Below are 22,754 nucleotides of genomic sequence, written 5' to 3' on the forward strand. Positions count from 1 at the left end.
ATGTCTGTGTGTGTGTATGCCTTTAAAGATAAACCAGCAAGCAGACAGATGTTGATTCATGGAGAATTAGAATTAAAATAGCCTCCTTGCTGATTACACCATTCAGCAGAGGCTGTTTTGTCCTATTTGATGTTATTTTTTCATTGCTGAATGCTCCAACATTGTGTCATCTCCAATGTCCTTTTGCACCATATTCATAATACCACAAAGGTACTAATTGACCAGAACATTTCAGTGTGTATATTAAGACTTTCATAATGCAAAAATAACAACATAAATGGCTGGGTTTGCCTGTGCTATCTATCTGTAGATAGGTAGCTATAATCCCCAAATCTCTCTATATCCCCATCCCTCTGTCTTATCTCCAAAACAATACTGAAAAAACCCCACAACAAACCATGTTTATATTACGCCATATTTAAAAGCTCAGCAGAATTTCATTAAACAGCTACATTTGCTTTGTTTGAGATTACAAACACAGATCTCCCTCTTTCTGGCAATCCATAACCCAAGATATTTGGCACTCTATCAACAATTCCAGACTTGGAAGGATTATAGATGTGCTGACAGTTAAAGGGAGTTAGAGTTCCCTGCCTAAGATAGATAAGTAGCATGTACTCTTTGATAAGTCCTATCAGAGCCCCGCTCTGACAGGAATTCCTCCACGATGCCACTATATCTTGCACCGTGAAGCTCATTAAAGACACTGCCATTTGTCCCAGCAGAGCCTGAACTCCCCTGTCACCAGGAAATATATTCCATTTCTTTCCCCAATTACATACACACTGCTTTATATTCCAGATAAAGAATATGTTCAGGGGGCTGGGAGGGGGGGAGGAGGAAGGCTTTTGTAGGAGCACACAGATCCAGCCCCTGTGCTTAATCTGGTGAGCTGTAAGACAAAGCTGCCCAGTGGCTTTGTGTCAGAGGAATGAGCTGAGCAGTGTAACACAAATTCCACTGTTTGTAAACATTTCATTCCATCATTTGCACAGGGTTGCTCTGTTGAAATGAGGAGTTTCTGGAGAAACCCAGCAGTTTTTGGGGGGGTGTGTAAATGTCAGCTCTTTAGTTGCAGTGATTCCTCCCTGTGCCAGGTTTTTGCAATATCATTACCCACACACAGAGCACGAGGATCTCAGCCAGCTCCATTCAGGAGCAGCACATCCAAGTTGACTGAACATTTTTTTCCTACAGGAATATGATGATAGGTTCTGCAGAACGTGGTCAGACTTGTCCTCACTTCACTGGATGCTACACCATTACAAAATCCATTCTGAAATCTCTTCCTGCCTTCAAGATAATTGGGAAAATAACAGAGCTCCAGCAGCAAAAGCCTTGCTGTATGTGTAATGAAGATCTAGGATCAAACATCTCAACGGATTCTCTTAAAATAAGTGTATTATAATTTCCTAGATTATTACCTGCCAAAGCTCAGTGGGTGGGCTCTGAAGGCCTACGCTGTCAGGAATCCCAGGTTCTTAGAATCCTGTCATATCTGTCTGCATCCACCCCCTCAGTGTTTCCAGTTTCCCTTCTTCTGCTTCTGAAAGTAATTCCCTTGGTAGCTGTCACATTAAGATATTGGGATACAGCCTTCCCACTGCACTTTTGGATTCCAGCTGAACCTGATTGTCAACTTCACTAACAGAAAGTGAGTACAGCCTCCTCCACTGCCTTGAGATTAATTTGCCTTGAGCTAATGAAAGTCAATTTCTAAATTCAACCTTTAATTGTGATCAATAGGGCTTGAATGAAACTTATCCAGACAAACAGGGAGAGAACTGATAGGCAGAATCCATATCCAATGTGGCCATTTAGGATTATGTACCAGCCAGATCAGATTCTTCAGGTTTAAGTATTTTTCAGAAACAGGGAGATGACAGCTCAGAGTTATCACTGGAGAAAATCTGGTGAAGTGAAAGAGCACAGTAAATGGGTTTAGAGTCTCACAGATAATCACTGGTTTTTACACAAATGGACATTCCTTAAGGTGCCTCACACACTTTATTGGGAGAGGTCTGTTCCCTGCAGGTGGAAAGGCCTAAATCCTGACCCAGCATCACCTCTGACTCTTCCCTCCCTCACTTTTACTCTAAAACACCTTAGAGCATGGACAGCTTATTTCAGTTCCTGTGGCGTTCTCTGAGACACAATGGAGAGGAAAACATCACAGTTCTCATACATTCTTAATTCAGAACAGAAAGCCCACCACAAGACCTTGCGTACACACACTAACACATCTTTTAATCAATTCTATATTTTGAATAAGCTCCCAATCAGGTAATTTTAACTCAGAAAACTCATTTGACCTTACTGATGGCTCATGGACAAGCTTGTTGGCTACAGATAAAAGCTGTTCTAGACAGGGCTGTGCATTTGTGTGCATTTTTTTCCTATTATTGAGCACCATGACCAATATTTTGCAGAGATAAAATAATCAGAATGATACTTTCAAGCCTGATATCAAGGGCAACACTTCCCAAAGTGCTTTGTTTACACTGCCATTTTTCAGGAACTTTCCCAGTTTGTTGTTCCCACCAGCATTATGACGAGGACAACAATTTTAGACACTTGAGTGTAAAATTTCCTTATCATGTCACTTCCCCTTGCTCAAAGTGAGGCTGGCAGCTTGTATTTGCTACTCATACTCACAGTAGTAGTCTCTCCTCTTTTCACAGATAGCACTACAATGGTTTTATAACTACACACAGAGAGCAGCAGTAAAAATGTCAGTAAAATTAATCAGCCTTGTATCTGTGTTAAAAATCCGCCTTATCATGCATATATTTTGGTTTTTCTCAGATTATGATTATAACAAATGAATAATGACTCTTTGCAAGCAAATGCAGAGAGAGGCATCATCCTCATACAATTGATTGTGTTCACACAACAGAGATGTTTAAACTATCTTTGGATCCAGGAGGTGGAAAGGAACAGATGAATCTGTGGAGCAGAATAATATTTGTAGAATGTTTTCTTCTACAGGATATCCCAGCATGTGGGCTGGAATGTGCAATTGGGGGAGTTACAAATATATTTAATATACTATATACTTAATATACTATACTATATAGTGTACATACCACATAAATATACTTAATACTGCAAATTCCTTTTTTTGATATTAGGTCAACACATCACTCTACACTTCAATTATGTGAGCAACCAGCAGAGAACCCTTACAAAAGAGGAGGAACAAATTTAACAATTACCAATTTCTCTTAGATGTCAGCAAGAACAAATCTACTCATTAGCAATCCCAACCAAATTGATATAAGTTCATCACCACCACATTCAGGGGTAACTTGCTATGTCAGTGTCCTTCTGTTTGTTATGAGAGTTCTAAAAGATGAGGAATTCTTCTTTCCCATGTATAAAACAACAATAGGGACTGGTAGAGAATGATAGATTTATCTTTTCAAACTACTCCTGGAAATGTAAAAGCACCTATAGCTGGTTAAACCACAGAAACACTGGATGAACAAGACAATTTGTACCAACTGTTTTCCTTGTCACATCACACTTCCTCTGTCATGGAAGAAACACTTAACAGTGGCAAAAGAGAATGCTGAAACTTGAGAAAGATGACAATTCTATAAATCCATAGTTATGATATTTCAGCTGCTGCCCTAGAGCTACATCATTGAATAAATAAGGGATTATGGCTGGGTAAAAGGTGCAGTTTTCCCCAAGGGATCAAACAGAATATCCAATTTTTCACAGTGCACAGGGAGGAGTGCTGTAGTTTGGATCGATTTCAGCCGTCCAGCCTCTAACTGGAACTGATTGGGTGATTAGGTGCAATCAGTGTTTTACTGGGAGGTTTAAACACAGCCTGTTTAGAGAGGGCAACTGAAGGTAACTGAAGTGATCATCATGGCAATTCCTTTTAATTGTTTGAGCTGATACAATGCTTCAGGTCTAATTACCCTCACAATTTTATCTTTAAAATTATTTTCAATTGGTACTATGTCTATTACATTTTTTCATTCTGCCCCTTTCCTCTTGAAGGCTAATTCTGTTGGAGACCAACCCCACTGACATTTCAGATTGTTCTTTTTTAAAAGCAAACTTTCCAAGCTCCTTGATTTCAGAGTAAAAGTCTAAAATGTTTCCAAGTACATTTTTCAGAAGCCAACCCAACACCAGAGTTTCTTCCCAATTATTTTAAGTTTACAACAGTTGTATCATTTTGAGCTAAGTGGTGATACAATGATTACTTGGTTTTGTCAGCACTTCTTAATTCACCTTTTCTTTTGCATATTCCTGTTTTAGGAATTTTTATAGCATTTTAAAATGCCATTTTTATATGGGACTTTTCTAGGGGCACAAGGAAAGCGCTTGTCCAACAAGACTCCCAACTGGATTTGTATTTGTTGCAGCACACAATATAATTATAATTTAATTTATAGCTACAGACATGAAAACTTTGTCACTGAACTGGTGGGGAGAAAAGACCAAGAATGAAAAGAATTTTCTTAAGTGGAGAAGAATTTTTGAATGTTTACTTTTAAACCAAAAGTGACTTGCTCTTTTCCTTTTTCCCCCGCTATAAATCCTTCCAACCTTCTGCCCTGATTTATGTATTTATCTTTCCTTTTTCCTAGAAAAGTAAAACAAATCATCTTCCTTAAAATAAAGGATAAATATAGAGTAAATTAATTAACTCAGTTCTGAGACATAAGGGTTTACGAGACTGGAGGATGTGTTAGTTTATTCTTGGATTTAAAACCAACAATTTTTGAGGGTCATATCCTGTGCCTTTTTATTTAGCCCAAACTTCCTTTGACATAACTTGGAAGTCCTTGACATGCAAAAAATGCAGATTGACCTCCAGACACACTGTGGAGCTTGGCACTGCCCTGGAACTTCCCAGGTTTATTGCTGCTACCAGGATCACTCCCAGGGTTTAACACCTCTGAATGTTTTCTGTTCCTTCTGCCAGACAGCCACAGGCGAAATGAACACTGTCACACCTCGTACTGCACAAAAGGAGACAGTGGAGTTATTTTATCAGTCTTTCCAAAAAACATTTGAGTGCAGCCTAAAACAGCTCCCTGAAAAGCATCTGGAGCTGGTAGTAGGATATTAATAGCAAACCCCCATGAAAGCAAGAGCATGAGAAAGCACCAAATCCTTCTCTAAATTAAAGTAACAACACAGCCCTGATACCTTGCAGGGATGTCCAAGTACAAACCCAGCCCTGTGTAAACAACTTCAGCTCAGGAACTTGGACAGGATAAAAAAATTGTGGAGTTTCTCTGTTCTGCAAACCCCTTGCACAGACTGACAATGATTCTCTAAGGAATGAATGAGTGGGTCACTTAGGTTTGTGGTATTATTTAACTCTTTCTTCCTCTTTCTGTTTTATTATTTCAAACTACCTTGATGAGCTGGGTCTCATCTCTTCACAAGCATAAAGCAGACTTCCTCAAAGTGCTTTCCTTCTTCTTTCTGTACTTCCTTAACAGATGTTCTTTGTTATCTCTATTTCAGAAAAACAAAAAATAATACCCACCCCACGAGGTGTAAAATCCAGATTTAAGTTACCACCTTTCTTTTTATTCCTGTTAAGAAGCACAGACAGAGTATGGAAACAGGAGTTGCACAAATTCATCAGTTTTCAGAGGACAATAAATTAAATGGAATAGTTTTCAATATGTTAATGCAAAAATAGCTTTTATTAGGTAAATCCCATACTTTGTAATGTATAAAATATATATCTTGTAGTTGGTTTCTTAAAGCTATTTAATATAGAATTACATTAACAGAAATGGAAGCAGAGCTCCTTGCTTTCTGCATTAAATTTTCAACCAGCTAGGATGAATTTAAGAAGTATTTTTCAGATTTATTGTATTCTACTCTATATACTTGCTGTTGACAAACCTTTTTACTTGCATCTCCCAAGACACAGGAAGAGTTTGTAAAATCTAGGGGAGGAGAGAAATATTTTTAGGATATTTAGTAATTTTGTAGGATAAACTATTTTTTCTCTAATCCTCAGGGTCAGATTTAGAACTCTGTGGCTTGGCTCATGTTTTGGAGATGACTTTATTGTATATCATGGACAGCATTGGCACTCAAGAAAACAAAGTGAATGTGAATTGTGGGGTGCTAAACCAAAAGTATCTAAACACCAAAAAAGCCTCTCTAAAATTAGCATACAATGTCAATAGTGAGATTTGAAGCATTCTGTATGATCATTTGGGTCATTCCCAATCAGCCAAACTGAGAGAAGTTGGCAGCAATGAGGAATCTGAAAGCATTTCAGATTGGTTCTCAAGGGGAGCAGTCACTTAATGCAGGCTCAGCTCCTCTGCAGCCTGGACACACATCCCAGGACCTGCAGCTGCTTTTCCCACTCCTCCCAGAGGGAGCTGCACCAGTTTTACACTGTGGTGACTCTCACTCTCTGTTTATCTAGAAGACAATAATTTCCATTGATTGACACAGTTTGTACCACTAAGGTAAAAGGTTAAAAGCTCACACTTCTGTTTTATCAATGCTCATTTCTACTGGGGGCACTTTCTCCAACAATTCACTTCAGGTTAGGATCAATTAATTTTCTTATAAAATCTGATATTTGGATATTTTAAAATTTGAACTTTTTGGAGTGCCAAGAAGAGAAGAGGATAAGTTCATGTCACACCAGGTAGATCACTCACTCTCTGAGGAGCAAACTCCCGTGAGAAAACAGAGCTAAGAACCACCCAACACCCCCATGCTCTGCAAGCACAAAGTGCACCTGTCCCAAATAGGGATGTTCCTCTAATCCCCAGAAATACTGGGCTTCTGACTTCTTGTTACCAAATATTTAGGTTTTACCCAGCTTTTCAGAAGAAAGGGGTAATAAGAGAGCTGAGAGCATAAACTTATTTTAGACAGGGATCTTTATAAATAAATACATGAATTCAATCATATTTCCTCAAACACAGCGATGAGGTGATAAACAAAATGACACCATGTCTAGGAAAAACTTGGAAAAGCCTTAGTTTAAAATATATGTCATGCTGTGTACAAGTGTGTACTTGCTAAATTCCTGCTTTTTTTAATCCAGGTTGGAATTTTAGATAATTTATCACTGCTGGGCCCAGAGGTTCCAATAGGAACTGAATGTTTCCCTGGGTTTTCAGGTGATCTATTACAGACTAACAAACCAAACACCTTATTTCTAATATTTATTTTGTTTAGATTTTTTGTTGAAAAATCTGTTGAATTCTCAACTAGAGCATGGGGGGGTTTCAGTGTTGCAGAACTTGGATTTAGGACTGAAAGGAATCATTGTAGCAGGTAATTAATCTAACATGCAGAGCAGTGTGTTTGTAACACTAAGGAGGAACAACTCACCACGTTCATTTTCAGCTCTCTGAACCTCAGTAAGAAGGTCATAGCCTGAGGTGAAAGGAACAGCCCTCAAGAAAGTGCCAAGAAGTTAAAATGCCAAGGGCCTATTTTTACATGCTGCTTCTATTATTAGTTACACCGTGTGGAAGTACAGAGCCTATGAAAAAATCATATTCTCAAATGAGAGAAAGTACTCAAATTCTTTGCTGTAAATGAAGAGCAGAAGAAACTAAAGTTGAAAATTCGTTAGGTACAATTAAACAGGCTTTACTGGATCATCAAAGGCCAGCAAAAATAGTTTCAAAATCCTACCCTATGAGAAAATGAAGGGGCTGCCCACAATTTTACCCAATTAATCAAGTATTCCTTTCCTTGTAATTGCAGTTTCCCACTTCAGGTTTGTGTGCATCCAAACCCCTTTTCCCATGATGAAAGTTTAGGAGCCCATTTTGTAACCCTGCTGTGCCACCAAAACCCACCCAGCCTCAGAGTGCACAGAGAGTTCAGAGCTGGGAGCAGCACCACAGCTTCAAATGCTGCTGCAGTTACTCAATCACTACTTGCCCTCAGCTGTTTTCCATCCAATACAAACATAAACTGAGGTAATCCTGCAATCTGGTTAACTTGTTTAACTTCTGTATTAATTATAGAAGTACCCAAGGGCAGCTATTTCCCACGCACTCCTAATTTATGGCTCTGATGATTACTTCTTTATAAAATGTCTTATTAAAGGCGGGTAATGTTGTTTCTTCTTAATAAAGTACAAAGGCACGGCAGAAAATGTTTCTGTAAAACAAGTCCACAGTCTGCAATCATTTTATCTAATCATTAATGTGTTATAACAACAAAAATCTGGAATATTTGGTTAGTAATTGAGATTTCAGCCAACCCAAACAGAAGGCCCTAAAGTACAACTTGTAGTAATGGCCATTTAGCAGTGTCATGGGTTCCTAACACGTCTCACACACATATTGTCCAGGATGCATTTATTTTTATAATCATTTGCATTACATAATTGTGATTGCATTGCATAAGACAGTCTTGCAGCATGCTTCAAAGAACATCTAATGTTTTAAACTGCTAACTCCATTTCATCCCCTTTCTCACATGTCTTTCCTAGACAGCGAGGAGAAAACAAACCAAAAAAGAACAGGCACCAAAAAATAGGAAGAAAGAAAATGGTGTGGAACAGCTAGAGAATATTTCAGAGTGCCAAATATAGTAATAAATAGTATTCTCATTATCTGTGTACTGCATGCCCTGATGCTTTTGCTTTTAATGTGATCATGTAAGCAATTTAGCCAGACAACAAAAATGAATGAGAGCAAACATCACTGAGACAGCAGCCAAGGCACTGAAACTTCAGCTCACAGAATGCAAACTAAAAGTTTAACCTTCTCTGGAAAGAACCACATCTGAATTCTTCAAATAACAGATGGAGAAAAACTCTGCCACTGATAAAGGCAATTATAATGAGGGATTTTAGGGATAAAAATGTTCTATGCAGTGTTTTGTGCAAGAACGAATTACCAAACAAACTCTCCAGAGGAATGCAGCTCATCACATCCAAAAGGTAGAATCAAAAGTAGTTCCACACAATGGCCAATAAGATTTTAGTTTCAAGAGTGGTTGTATAAGGTCCAAAAAAAGAATGTGTTAGCACAGATTTAATTCTTCAGTACTCAAAAGCAAACAGCCTCACTTAGGAGGAGCAGAATCTGTGCAAATTGCTCCTGGGTCAAAAAAAAATCTTGGTGTGAAAAGCTCCTAACAACATTAATTCCCTTTAATGTGTTGTACTACCAGCAATGTTCATTGAAATAAAAGCACTGGAATGAATATATTTCCATAATCTGTTCTCTAAGAATGATTTTTTTAATGCTATATAAAGCAACTTCCAAGCATAGTCACCCTCATGCTTGAAAAACTCAGCATCCTTTTAATCATAAAGTAGGAAGTTTTGAAATGTCACCTTCTATGTTAACCATTACAAAATGTAAATCTGCAATTTATATAGCTCATTTGAGCTGATATTCCTTTTTTTTTTTTTTTAATAAGCATAAAAATATTTTATTTCTTTCAGTATTTTTAAAAGCGTGGGAGGGTGAGCTCAATATGCCTTAGAAAGAACAAGAAGAATCCCTCAATGTCTAGTGAATTAGTTGTGTTTGGAAAATGTTCATTTCCAAACACCACCTATTTAGATTATAGGGATTTCTAGGCTAAAGGGGATGAAATGTTTGTGCCATGACACCACAAGCATCCAGAACATGGGCTCTTGTCAAAAGTGACAAGGTACCATCAATACTGAAGCCTTGGCTTTCTGCACACCCTCCTGTGGGATGATTTAGGATGGATTCACAGAGAAACATCAGGATTTCTAGCACCAAAATCCCTTGGGTGTGATGTCAGCATCCTCAGCCCTACCAAGGCAGCTCAACAACCAGCCCCTGGAAGGGATTCCTAACCTTGGAGGGGCTCCTGTGAGAGTTAACACAGCCACAGGCTCGGGGTGGGAAATCCCAGACTGGGTTGGGTTGGAAGGGACCTTAAAGCTCATCCAGAGCCACCCCTGCCATGGCCAGGGACACCTCCCACTGTCCCAGCTGCTCCAACTCTGTCCAGCCTGGCCTTGGACACTGCCAGGGATCCAGGGGCAGCCACAGCTGCTCTGGGCACCCTGTGCCTCACCACCCTCACAGGGAACAATTTCTTCCTGATATCTAATCCAAGCCTAGATTAGACGAAATATTCCTAATATGGAGTCTAAATGGAATGTTCTCTATCCAATCTCATTAACCATAGAAAGTGCCCCAGCTAGGTGCAGCCAATATCTCCTTCTGTCATTCATTGTGGGCACAGGCCAACATTATCATTTCTATTGTAAAACCTCACAAAAGATGATGAAAAAAGCACCATGTTAAAAAGGATGGAATGACTTTTTTGTTGGTCCTTGTGATTAATATGAGACATGGCAAGCAGTTAATTTTATTTCTTGAAAGGGCTTTGAGATTGCAGTCAATAGAATTGATTATAAAAGACAAATTATGAAGGAGTAAAACATCACAGCCTATTTAATATGATGCTAAGAAGGCCCATTCAGCATCATACATGGATTTCAGCTTAAAGTGACAACAGTGCCAGCTTTCATGTGATAGGGGTTTAGAGAGCAAGTTAAAAACGTGTATATCTCCTATTTGAAGGAAAACGATTCCATCTCTTCACTCAACAAAGATGGAGATAGCAGAAAGAACAGTTTTCAAGAGCTTACTTTATTAAAAAAAATATTTCTGCTCATGGAAAATTACCATGAGAACATCTTCTTTAGCTCAACATTGCGAGCTGAGGGGCAAAACTCCATTGTCATTTACTATCCACATTTTACATAACTCCAGTGTTAAAAGGGTGAGCCTACATTGCCTTTCTTGATTTTTTATAGTAAGACTGTGGGAAATCCATAAGCAAAAATATTTTCTCTCTGTAAGAGAAAGAAAGGATCAATTAAAAGAACTCACTTCAAATACTTCATTTGATTGGAATCTAAGTATTCTGTGAAGAAATGTAAAAAGACAGTGCTTAGAAGTTTTTCTTTTCATGTTCCAAGTCAAAGCAAGGCTTTTGAAATCCTTAAAATAATCATGTTGTCATCAGGGATTTAGTTAAGCACTTAAGATGACATAACAATAAATTTTAGTTTTATTTTACTTACCATCTTCTGCAAACTCAGCACTGGAGAAGCAGGGCTACTTTCTAAGTTTGTTCAAATGAAATTTGAATTCCTAAATGAACATTTGAAATCAAAAATATTGTACCTCCAAAATCACTGAAAATAAACTTGAACCTAGAAATTATACCAACTATATCTATTCCCATCAAAGCATGGGGCAAAAAAAGAGAAAAAGAAAAGACAGAAGAATAAACAGTTGAATTTTCTAAAGTATTTCATTTGCACTGGAAGAAAAGAGTGTAGCAGCAAGACAAATTTGTTCTTCCTGGTGACACAACTTGTAAGAGTCTGGCTATGTCCTGTCTTGGCAAACACAACTTTGCTGATTTGTTTTTCAGAGGTCTTGTCAAGAGCCAGCTCTTTAAATGCGTCAGGTTTAATAAAAGTATCAGTAGGAAGAGGAAGAGACCAGAGCATGATATGTAACTTTGTTACATCAAGTTAGTAACTTCTTCCTTTAAGATGAGTCAGAAATCAGGTCTGATTCAGCAGGAGCAAGGGATGAAGTCTTATATTTAATGTTTTAAGGCCTTAATGTTTATGTTTGTTTCTACATAGAAGCTCTGTAAATTATCTTTTTTCTCTTGGATAATATAGTCTAGCTATAGTCTGAAAGTTCATTTTGTGGTTATCAGCCAAGGCAATCCCCTTTTGACTATTTTCTCCATCTAATGCACCTCCTATTGATGGGTTTCATACTGTGGAGGGTCACTAAGAAGACACACAGTGCCCATTTTGTGGCATTTAGACAGATATAAAGATTACATTAATCTAATTTTCCAAGCATATGTTGCTTCTAGAAAAAAAAAAAAAATTAAAAAGCCAAACAGGAACAGGAAACCTCAAAGGGGAATATGAGTCTTTTGGAAAATAGCAGGAAAATCTCATAAATAAGAACTCTTTGATACTGACCTACACAGTGGCAGAAAAACATTATATTTTGTCATGATTAGCAATATGTTCTCATTTCTGAAATGGTCTTACTTTCCTCAAAAAGATCTAAAGCTCTGTGCTTAAAATAGCTGAAAAACAGCTGTTGGATTTTTCACAGCAATGGGTTTTATCTTCATGCTACATAGAATGCAAACCAGTCATTTGACTAATATATAGTTGCAGAAATCATGCCTTCAGAGTAGAGTCTCTCCTGCTAATGACAAACCAAGAAAATATTCCCTTTTACATGAGTTTTCATGTGCTTTTTTATTTAGTTTTTTGTTTGTTTGTTTGTTTGTTTTTAACTTTGAATACTTTCATAACTGTTGGCACAAGAGCAGCTTTACTCAAATACATCAAGTTTCCCACCTCTGGAACCATCTGACCAGTAGAGCCCTTGGCTGTAAAGGATGAAAACATTCTGCTTTTGCCTGTTTTATAGTCTTGTCACATTTTAAGTTTCTCTGGTGACTGGAGAGTGAACTAAAAATACAGTACCTTACCTGAAGAATACTTTTGCATATTTGCACTTACCTCAGATTCCACCATCATTCAAGAAAAAACTATTTCAGTTTAGCTTATAATATTTTAAAATGTTTCATTTAAGCCTTTGGGAAACTCTTTTCTCACAACATAATCCTCTGCTCCCTAGATTTTGAGGTGGACCTTGGTTTTTGCCTAGAGGAGGGAGCCTGCATTGATTTCACCACAAACAAAGCCAGGGGATGCTTCATTCAGTGGTCATCCAAAGATCTATACTAAACCAAAGAGCCACAACCTGGCAAGAGCTGACTCTATAAAAAGATTCCTCTCAAAAGGTTTTGGTTTTGTTTTGTTTTGTTTTGTTGTTTTTTTTGTTTGCTTATTAATTTCAGCCATGAACATGAGCTTCAGAAACTGGGGAATCGGGGGTATAGGGACAAGCAGAGAGAGAAGGGGTTGGGAAGGAATTCCACTTCAACATCATTTCATAGCTATACTTCAAATAATGCTTTCAAATAATCTACTTCATGTCTAAAACTTTATTCCCACTATCATGACTTTGGATTTCACAAGCCTGTTTAAAAATAACCCAACAAAACACGTCCTAAATAGGTAGAAGGGACTTGCCTCTCTGCTCTCTACCACATCCTATGAATGTGCTGCTGTATTCCAGAGACTTTCCAAAGGTGGCAGGGCGAGCATGTGTGAATAGGAGAGCTTTGTCCTCTGCAGCTATCATTGTGTTGTCCCTATCGTCCACAAACGCAGAGGGCAGATGAGAACTGGATAGAAACAGACCATGCAGTTGTAAAACCCGGTTCTTTTCTCTCTTTATTTATTTATTTCTGCGACTGAGTAACACCTCTCATTACAATTACCGGCTCAATGGCAGAAAATCTCCCCGGTGTGCTGTGCAGATTTTCACAGCTTCATTTGTCTCCTCCTGTGGCATCAGTTTAAAAAGGTTCCTAAAGAATTGCCACTAACAACCGTTTCTATTTCCAGCCTTCAAAGCCGGAGCTGAGCACAATACAAGGCACTGGTAACTGATCTTTAGGTTTCAGTCCACAGACTTTCCACACTGGGAATAGATCCCATCTGTTTCCTCTTTATGCACCAGCCTTTGGAAAGCACAGATCTGGAAACTGCCTCCGTACAGAACCGAGTATAGCCGGCTTTCCCCAGCTGACGGCAGAAAAATCCCCATGATTATGGATAGCTTTCTCCCAAGGTTTTCTACTCCTCTTTTCTCCCCGGTCTGAGAATACATGGTGTGGTTTTCTCCATGTGCGGTGGTTTTTTTTGGAAGGGTGAAGGGGGTGGACCACCTCTCTTTCCTTGCCCCTTCTTCTTTCCCCTTCTTGGCAGAGGTTTCCCCATTTACCAACCCTCACGGGGGAACATTTCATTTTCAAGCCCCAGAACAATCAACCACAGGCAAACCCCCCTCCTTGCTTTGGCACCAGAGCGTGAGACATTTCCCCCACCGCTCTCCCTCCACAGCAAGCTGCTCTCCAGATGGATGCTCGTGGCTCTCCCTTGTCTCTTCCCTTCTCCTGTCCCGGCCAGAGGCAAGCAGAGGGCACAGAGCCGAGGATTCCTTGGGGCAGGGGCAGCCGCTGCGACCCCGGGATGTTCAGCATCACCGAAGTCCTGAACTCTTTTGCCTCGGGGATCCCCCCTGCCCTTGCTTCCCTCCCTCAGACCCACATTGGGGAGTCCCTCAGCCCCACATTGGGGAGTCCCTCAGCCCCACATCAGAGGGTCCTTTCAGCCCCACACTGGGGAGTCCCTCAGCCCCACATTGGGGAGTCCCTCAGCCCCACATCAGAGGGTCCTTTCAGCCCCACACTGGGGAGTCCCTCAGCCCCACATTGTGGAGTTATTCAGCTCCAAACTAGGGAGTCCCTCAGCCCCACATTGGGGAGTCCCTCAGCCCCACATTGGGGAGTCCCTCAGCCCCACATCAGAGGGTCCTTTCAGCCCCACATTGGGGAGTCCCTCAGCCCCACATTGTGGAGTTATTCAGCTCCAAACTAGGGAGTCCCTCAGCCCCATATTAGGGAGTCCCTCAGACTCACACTGGGGAGTCGTTCAGCCCCACACTGGGGAGTCCCTCAGCCCCACACTGGGGAGTCCCTCAGCCCCACATTGTGGAGTTATTCAGCTCCAAACTAGGGAGTCCCTCAGCCCCATATTAGGGAGTCCCTCAGCCCCACATTGGGGAGTCCCTCAGCCCCACATCAGAGGGTCCTTTCAGCCCCACATTGGGGAGTCCCTCAGCCCCACATTGTGGAGTTATTCAGCTCCAAACTAGGGAGTCCCTCAGCCCCATATTAGGGAGTCCCTCAGACCCACACTGGGGAGTCGTTCAGCCCCACACTGGGGAGTCCCTCAGCCCCACACTGGGGAGTCGCTCAGCCCCTCACAGGGAAATCCCTCAGCCCCACACTGAAGAGTCCCTCAGCCCCTCGCAGGAGGGTCCCCTCAGCCCCACACTGGAGGGTCCCCTCAGCCCCGCGCCCTGCCCCGTTCCCCTCAGCCCGGCACTCACTACTTGTAGAGCTGCTGCAGGCAGAGGTCCAGGCACTCGCCCTCCACCTCCTCCTCCGTGATGTACTCCGAGAGCGGCCGGGGCAGCGAGGGCAGCGGCGGGGGCGGCGGCGGCGGGGCGGGCGGCTGAGGGTCGCCGGCATCGCCCTCGCCGCCTTCTCCCTCCTCCGTCTCGGCGGCCGCTCCCGCTTCTCCCTCAGCCCCGGGCTCCTCCTCAGCGTCGCCCGCAGCTTCGGCAGCAGGAGCGGGGGCCGCCGGCTCCGGCTCCGGCTGAGGCTCCGGCTCGGGCTCCGGCTCGGGCTCCGGCTCTGCCCCGAAGGGCCCGCGGAACTCGCCCAGGAACAGCTCGAGGAAGCGGCGGTAGGTCTTCTCCTCCGCGCTGCCGCCGCCACCGCTGCCCGAGCCGCCCGCGGCCATCGCTTCGCATTCCCGGCCGCCCGCCGGCGGATCAGCACTGCGCCCGCAGAGAGCTCCCTGCCCGCCGCCGCCTCCTCCTCCTCCTCCTCCTCCTCCTCCTCCTCCTCCCTCCCGCCCGCCGCCTGCGCGCGCGCTCCCGAGCCGGGCCCGCGGGGCCGCGCACGCCGCGGGGGGTGCGGGGGGCGCGCCTGGGCGCCGGGAGCGCGCGCGGCGCTGAGGGGGCCCGGCGGGGTCCGGCGGCCGCCCGAGGGGGCGGCTGGGGCCGCGGCGCTGCCAGGGGGGAGCGGGAGCGGCGGCAGCCGCGCCGCTGCGATGAGTCATGCGAAGGCAGCCAGACGCGTAGGTTCCTCTCAGGAACCAGGAGGAAACCTGAGCGCACATCGCTCGTTACCTAATCCCTGCCTCCTTCGGGGCTTCCCTGGAGCTTCCGCCGCCGGCGGCGCCTCCGCGGCTGCCGGAGGGCGCGCGGGGCCGGGGCTCGCCCCGCCGTGAGGGGACGCCGCTGTCCCGCCCGAGCCGCGGCCAGGAGCGGCCTCGGAGAGAGGGATGGACGTCGGAGAGTGTTTGCTGGCCATGAAAAAGGAAGAGGGTAGGTTTAGTTCAGGTGTTCGCGAGGAACTCTTCGCTGTGAGGGCGGTGAGGTCCCGGCAGAGGCTGCCCAGAGAAGCTGTGGGTGTCCCATCATCCCTGGAAGTGTCCAAGGACAGGTTGGATGGAGCTCTGAACATTCCGGTTCAGTGGAAAGTTTCCCTCCCCATGGCAAGGCTTGGAATAGATGATCCTTAAACTCCTTTCCAACCCAAACCATTCCACGATCCTGTGATAAATTACCTATTACACAATATCTACTCATTCCATGTTCTGGCAAAGGAGAATTTGTGAAAAACTGAAGATGCTTCACCAACTAAAACTTAAACGACAACTTGCCAGTGGGAGACAAACTGTAGTGAATATTCTCTTGCTGTCTAATAAATGTCTTTCATTTGTGAAAGGCATTTTGGCTTGTTTTATTCGTTGCTGCTGGAAAGCTATTTTCAGAGCTATCAGGTCCATAAATACAATTAATGAACAGGTATAATTGCCACACATTTAAAATAGCTTGTACACATGGGAGGGAACGATATCCTTAATGTCAGACATACCTTGAAAAATGGTGAAATCACGAGCTTCATATGCAAAAAAGACCCTCAAATTTTTATGTATTGTAACAAGTATCTTGCTGAAACCTGTTGTTCTCTGCATGTCAGGGTGCTCCTGTAAATCTGTCTTCTGTTTGGTGAATGATTCCAGAGCCAAGCTAATTTTAGAATATTTTCGGCAATCGCATTGACTGATCATATTGCGATCTTGTGAATATGTAAAAGCCCTGAGAGTTCAAAATGTGATTGTCACAGTTAGTCTTTCACAGCTGACAGTGACAAAAAATCACACTGCTTGTCCCGGAAGGTTATGGCTAAGCGATATTTTTCTTTATGCCATTTCTTTATTTTCAATTTAACACTCATTTATTTAGCAAATGCCATGTGGGTTTGCAAGGTAAGAAACAATGAAGGGTAAGAAACATTGCAGTTCTTTTTGAGCAGAGAGCTCCCAGTTGCAGCTGATGATGTCATTGCTGGATTTTGTTTTTTATTTATTTTATGTTTGTGTGTTTGCATCATCAGTGAGTCACAAGCCCCGGGAGGATGTATATCAAAGCAAGTATCACAAAGCAGTTTTAACTTCATGATCAGTTGTTTTTCACTCAGAATCCAGAGGCAGTTGGAATTTCTAAGAAACTATAATCCAGGTAATCTTAATGTAATAAGATCTGAATTATAAAAATTCCTATTATTACAATATCTTAGGGAAGTCACAGCTAATTCAACAAGATGCAAGATCAGCTTCATGTTTTATGAAAAACAGCAATTAAAACTATCTAAGAAGAGATTCAAAAGCATTTAGGCAACCTTTTCCTGTAATTTTTGTTAATTTTATATCTATTTTTTTAGTTGTTTCAAACAGCACAGAAGAGTATCTGGGAGTAATACCTACTCTGTTTCATGTAGAAATGTTAAAGTTACCAGATGTCCTTGATTCATCTTGGCAGTCCCCATGTGCTTTTCATCATTTGTCTCGTGGCAGAAGACACTAATTAAAATGAAATAGAGTAGAACTCCACACTCAGGACACTTTGTCAACTTTTGGCACTACGGTCAAGCCGGGATTGTTTTGCTCCGATATTAAACAGAGAGCTGATGGCTCCAAGCCATGCTGGCATTTGTTTGTGAGAGGGAAAGGTGGAAAACCATTCCCATTAAGCTGGAACACGGAGCAGACGGTGGCAGTGGGTGGTGTGGCTGAGCCAGGCAGGAGGCTCTGCTGGCCCTGCTCTCTGTGGGGCCACTGGGGTGCCCAGCTCCCCCAGAAGGAGCCACCCTGCCCAGAAAAGGAAGCTCTGAGCACCCACTGATCCCTCAGAGCGTGTGCTCAGCGCTGTTATGAAATGTTTGGCGTGTTCAGGAACTCTGGGAGCTAAATTTAGAGTGCCTGGCTGTGCTCTGGATATCACTGGGTGGATGGTTCCTATGGGATGAGGGGAGGTGGATGGGATAAACTCACAACTCCCAACGTTCTGAGTCCGAGACCATTGGAAATCATATGGAGAACAAGGCTTGCACTTGATGTGAGAAGGAAATACAGGTGTTTGTATCATTTTCAGCTTAATCGTGTTGCTTTTTGTTTTAAAAAGGAACATTTTGCAGTATTGTTTTGGAACAAATCTGTTTCATTTTAGCCTTAAAACGATGCCTTTCTCTTTTTCATTTGCTGTTGAGTAATAAGCAGAGTTTGAACAGGCCTTGGGGAGGTGACCTGAATTGTATGGAGTGCAAAAAGAAGTGCTTTTTAATTCTTCATAACCTTTGGAAGTGACTCCTGTGGGCTGACAAACAGAAGACAGGTAGGCTCATGAAGAATGCTTTGTCAATACTTAACATACCTGTGATACATGATCTCATACCATACAAACGAGTTTAATGACAAAAATCCAATGGTAAATGGATTTTTAGCCAGGCTCCCTCTTCAAACTAGGGCTTCTTTCTTTAAAAAGTAGAGCTTTTGCAGTAAACCTGAATTAATTGTAGCAGCTATATTCAGTTTTAATAATTCCAGTTGCCTAAGACTAAAGACAGTGAGAATTTGTAAGGAATAGAGCAAGAGGACTCTTGCTGACAGAGTCAACATCCATCACACTGCAGTTCATTTTCTTAGGTTCAGTCTGGTCAACTGCAGCTTTGAAAAGCTAAGTAACTTCTGTCACTACAGTTTTACTGGCTCCTTGACCATAATAAGGATTTTTTTAGGGTGTTTCTAAACACCAAAGTCATTCTCTCTTTTTCTTTCTCTTATTATTTTTTTTTAAAGTTTTTGAGGTCAAGTCAGATTTTCCAGATTAATAGTCAAAGATTATTCTGAAATATCCCCATCCATTGCAAAACACGGGATTTTGGGCCTGAATCCCACTTCCAGCTGTCATGGAAATTTCCAGTCCCATCCCAAAGTAAAATTCCATTTTCACTTTCCATTCAGACCCCTGTTTAGGAAAGGGTGTGCTTTGAATTAGTGTCTCTCTCAAATCCCATTGATGCAGCTCATTCTAACTTCTTTCAACAGCCTCAAACCCCATGATTTAACCACAGATACTTGTGTTCATTTCACAAATTAATGAATGAATGGCTTTTAAAGAGATAAATTTATGTGATGGAACACATTTACTATCAAAAGTGTAGTAAGGAGTAAGTTTATCTAGTTAAAAAAAAAGGTGTTACAATCTCTTATTGACACGCTGCACTTTATAGACATTATTTTCTTGCTAAGGAGACAACTTGTTCTTTAGCCCAAAACATTTTAATTTAGTAACATATATGATACAAAAAGAATTACTAAGTGAGTGTAGTTGTAACTGTGTTGCTAAAATTGCAGCAGTTCACACTAAATAAATTAAGAGTATTAGAGGGATATGTGTCAGAAATTTAAACCTCCAAAATAATGGAAGATGAACAAGTATTCAAACAGCATATTCGTGACCTTTGAGAAAAACATCCAGACCCAATTAAAACCATTTGTTAAGGTCTGTAGAGTTTCTTTTTTACTTTACTATATATGTTATAAAATATTTTAAACATTCCCCCTTCTCATTGTTTGAAACTTAAATGTGATTTTTTTTTTAATATCCCAATGTGTCTTTGGCTCCATTTAAATCCATGTCAAGTAATTCTTGTAAAAATGAGCATTATTAGCTATAATTCTTGAAGTCTGACTTAGTAAAATACAGACTTTTCTATGCGTTATTTTGGCACATAATCTAACATTTTTACTGCTTGTGTGATGATGGAACTATTGGTTTTAATGCCATTTATTATTTCAATAGATGGAGTTCAAACCGTGTGGAGCTTGGGCTCTCTAATAGATAGCAAGTGGATATTGTAGGAATATTTCTTGCTTGTGGGAAGCAAGACAGGAGCTGACAGTTTAACAGTGGGTGCATTTGTGGGTGAAATTCAGTACTGGGAAAGGGGCCAGTTCCCGGTGATTTCATTCTTCAGGAGAGAACATTAATGCAGGCATCTTGCTGCAGCCAAGGGAAGGCAGCTCCCCTGACCCTAATCATCCCAAATGAGCGCATGGCCAGCAGCCACGAGACACCGAGTGCCCAGCCTGGGGAGCAGCAGAGGGAAGCCCGGAGCAGGGAGCAGCTGGCACCGGTTCCTGGAGCCGAGGGGCTGCGGAGGAGGAGGGCTGGCCAGGCTGCTCCCGGCCACTGCCAGCGCCACATTCCCCTGCAGCCAGGCTCCCTGCGGAGCTCTTAGCACGGCCCTGCTGCTTTGGGAACACAGGCTGACCCCCTGCTTCTCATCCTTTTAAAAAACTGTTATTTCCCTTCTGTAATAGTTGTGTTACTGCCATGTCAGCGCTCTGTTTATTCCATTCCTCTCAAGGATAAGAAAGCATCAAGCCATGCTTCTGAATTTACCACATTTATTTCATGTTGAATTATCATGTGTTAATACAGTACGACACATCTTCATGTGCCTTTCTAAAGAATTATTATCCTGAGCATGGTAAAGACAGTCTCTTTGGAGAAGCTGGAGCACAATGACTTGCCCTTCCAACTTCTCTATCTTTTTTTGTTCAGGACAAGGGTGGAGTTCAAACAGCAGGCAGTAAGGATTTCACCTTTGTTGTTAATCCACGAAATACCTGAGAATAAATATGATCCTAATTTAGTCTCCCTGTAAAATAACTAAAGGAACTGAAATTGAACAGGAAAATGGTTGTTGTAATTTAAACATGCTTTTCTCAGCTCTGTATTCTGCTCAGGTTAGTGGCCAATCTCCTTTCCACACGAGTCAATCTCTTTGTGACTGACTTCAAGAGGAGCATGATTTCCTACCTTGAACCTTGGCTACACCTTTTTATCTCCAGTTAAGCTATTTTTTTCTCCATGTTTTCTTCAAATTACTCTACTTAGAGGCTTGCTGGTTCCTCAGTATTTCAAAATGGAAAAGGTGCAGAACATATCAAAACAGGAACAAATAAATTGTTATTTTCCCTGTCCAAACTAAAGAGTTTCAAAGCAGGACTCAGGGCTTGAGAATTCTCCTGTGACCGCAGTGTTTGCCTGTTGCCAAGGCCCATGGTAGGATCTGGATTCTTGTTGTGGTGACAAAATAAGTTCCTCCACCACAAGTAAATGTCGTCCCCACAAAATGGAATAATTTCAAACTCAGCATGACAGTTAAAGCCCTTGGCTTTCAGCAAACTGGGACTTAAGCAGCAAATCAAACAACCCATTTTCTTTTTGATGCAGTGCCATGAGATTGGCTACTTAGAATCTCACTTTTTGTGCAGTAATAAAATCCCTTCTGCCCCTCACTGTTGGGCACTGATGCTGTGACATGCATGAGAATTCCAGGCACATATGGGAAAAAATCAACTTGCCATGGAAGATTTACTGGTGAGGCAATGGTCACATTTTTTCATTCTCTGCAATTCTGAGCCTGGAACAGCTTCCTTGTCTCCAGCAGATGAGAACGAAATCTGGCTCATTTAATCTAATTTTGTCTCCGCCAACAGATCCTTCTCTCAGTTCTGGTCTGCAGAGCTGATTTTTATAATAGCTTCAATAGGAAAAAAAGAGTGAAAAATTAAAAAATCTCAGCATAGAGAGCCTCCAATGTTTCCTCTGGACATTTTGTAACTCCCACTGTTAACCAGTAACTGTGCATCTTTTTTTATTTGAATAATGATGCCCATAACACTGGAAGCTCTAACATTTACTCGGCCAAGACCATTTATCTTGTTATAACAGGATCAGCATCTCAGCTGGGGCTTCTGGATGCTACTCTACTACAAACAAAATTAAAACCACCAGTCAGCTGAAATTAATAGTATAAGGGAGCCACACTGTTACTCTGCTCACACACGGAAGGACGTGTGGAGGGTGTTAAATCCCAGCACAATGCACTGAGAGAAATGGATTTTTCCATAATTACCAAACCCCTTAGATAGCAGCTATCACCAGGAACCAGGAGTGCTCTTGAAAATATTGCTCCAACATTCCTAATGGATGGTTTTCCTCGTGCCTACGTAGGCAAGAGCCCCGGTGCCAGCTCCCCCCTCCTCCTGCACTGCAATACGTAGGAAGGCTTTATTCCCAAACGGGAGCGTTTGCTTGCTGACATCACATGCGCTAGGATCCTTTTGTTTGCCTGTGTCTCCTGCATTGAAATGTTTGTCTGAGTCACAGATCCCGCTGCCTCCCTTCCCCTATGTCATGCTGCTTGCTTCAGAGCTTCTCCCTGACTCACAGTTTTTAAATTTTGACACAGCCCAGTTTGCTGCATGGCAACTCAATATTTTTCCCTTTAATATTTTATTATGTAATTTTTATCTAAACCCTGTAATGATGCAAAAAACCACTGCCCTTTTTTTTTTTTTCCTTCAGCCTTTTTTGAATAAGGAGATTTTATGACTCAGATTCAGCACTGAATTTCGTTTCAAGGGAAAGTCAGTTTAGTGTATACTAAATAAAAAATTTAAGATAGTGACTCCCACAACTTGAATTCTCCATTTAGCTGCTGGCTGAGTTTCCTCAGCTCTAACGTTACTGAGTGCTCTGCCAAAAGGGGTCATCTATGTGCATGTGTACAAACACTTCTAATAATTGAAGTAATTACTATTTTGCAGTGCAGCACCTTTCTTCTCCTCTAATAATCTCCTTGATTTGTTTTGTCTTAATAAAAAAGAGGAC

General features: G+C 41.9%; 1 protein-coding gene across 1 annotated transcript in view; it reads right to left on the reverse strand.

The window, feature by feature from the left end:
- PPM1E (protein phosphatase, Mg2+/Mn2+ dependent 1E) overlaps positions 1 to 15,540 on the reverse strand; it is a 60,977-nt gene extending 45,437 nt beyond the window's left edge. The window contains exon 1 of the mRNA XM_021524895.3: positions 15,045 to 15,540. Coding sequence (XP_021380570.3) covers positions 15,045 to 15,460 — 416 coding nt within the window. The 5' untranslated portion in view covers positions 15,461 to 15,540. The remainder of the gene's footprint in view (positions 1 to 15,044) is intronic.
- Positions 15,541 to 22,754: the final 7,214 nt, after the last annotated feature.

The sequence above is a fragment of the Lonchura striata genome, chromosome 19 (genome assembly GCF_050655825.1).
Source record: "Lonchura striata isolate lonStrDom1 chromosome 19, ASM5065582v1, whole genome shotgun sequence".
Classification (NCBI taxonomy): Eukaryota; Metazoa; Chordata; class Aves; order Passeriformes; family Estrildidae; genus Lonchura; species Lonchura striata.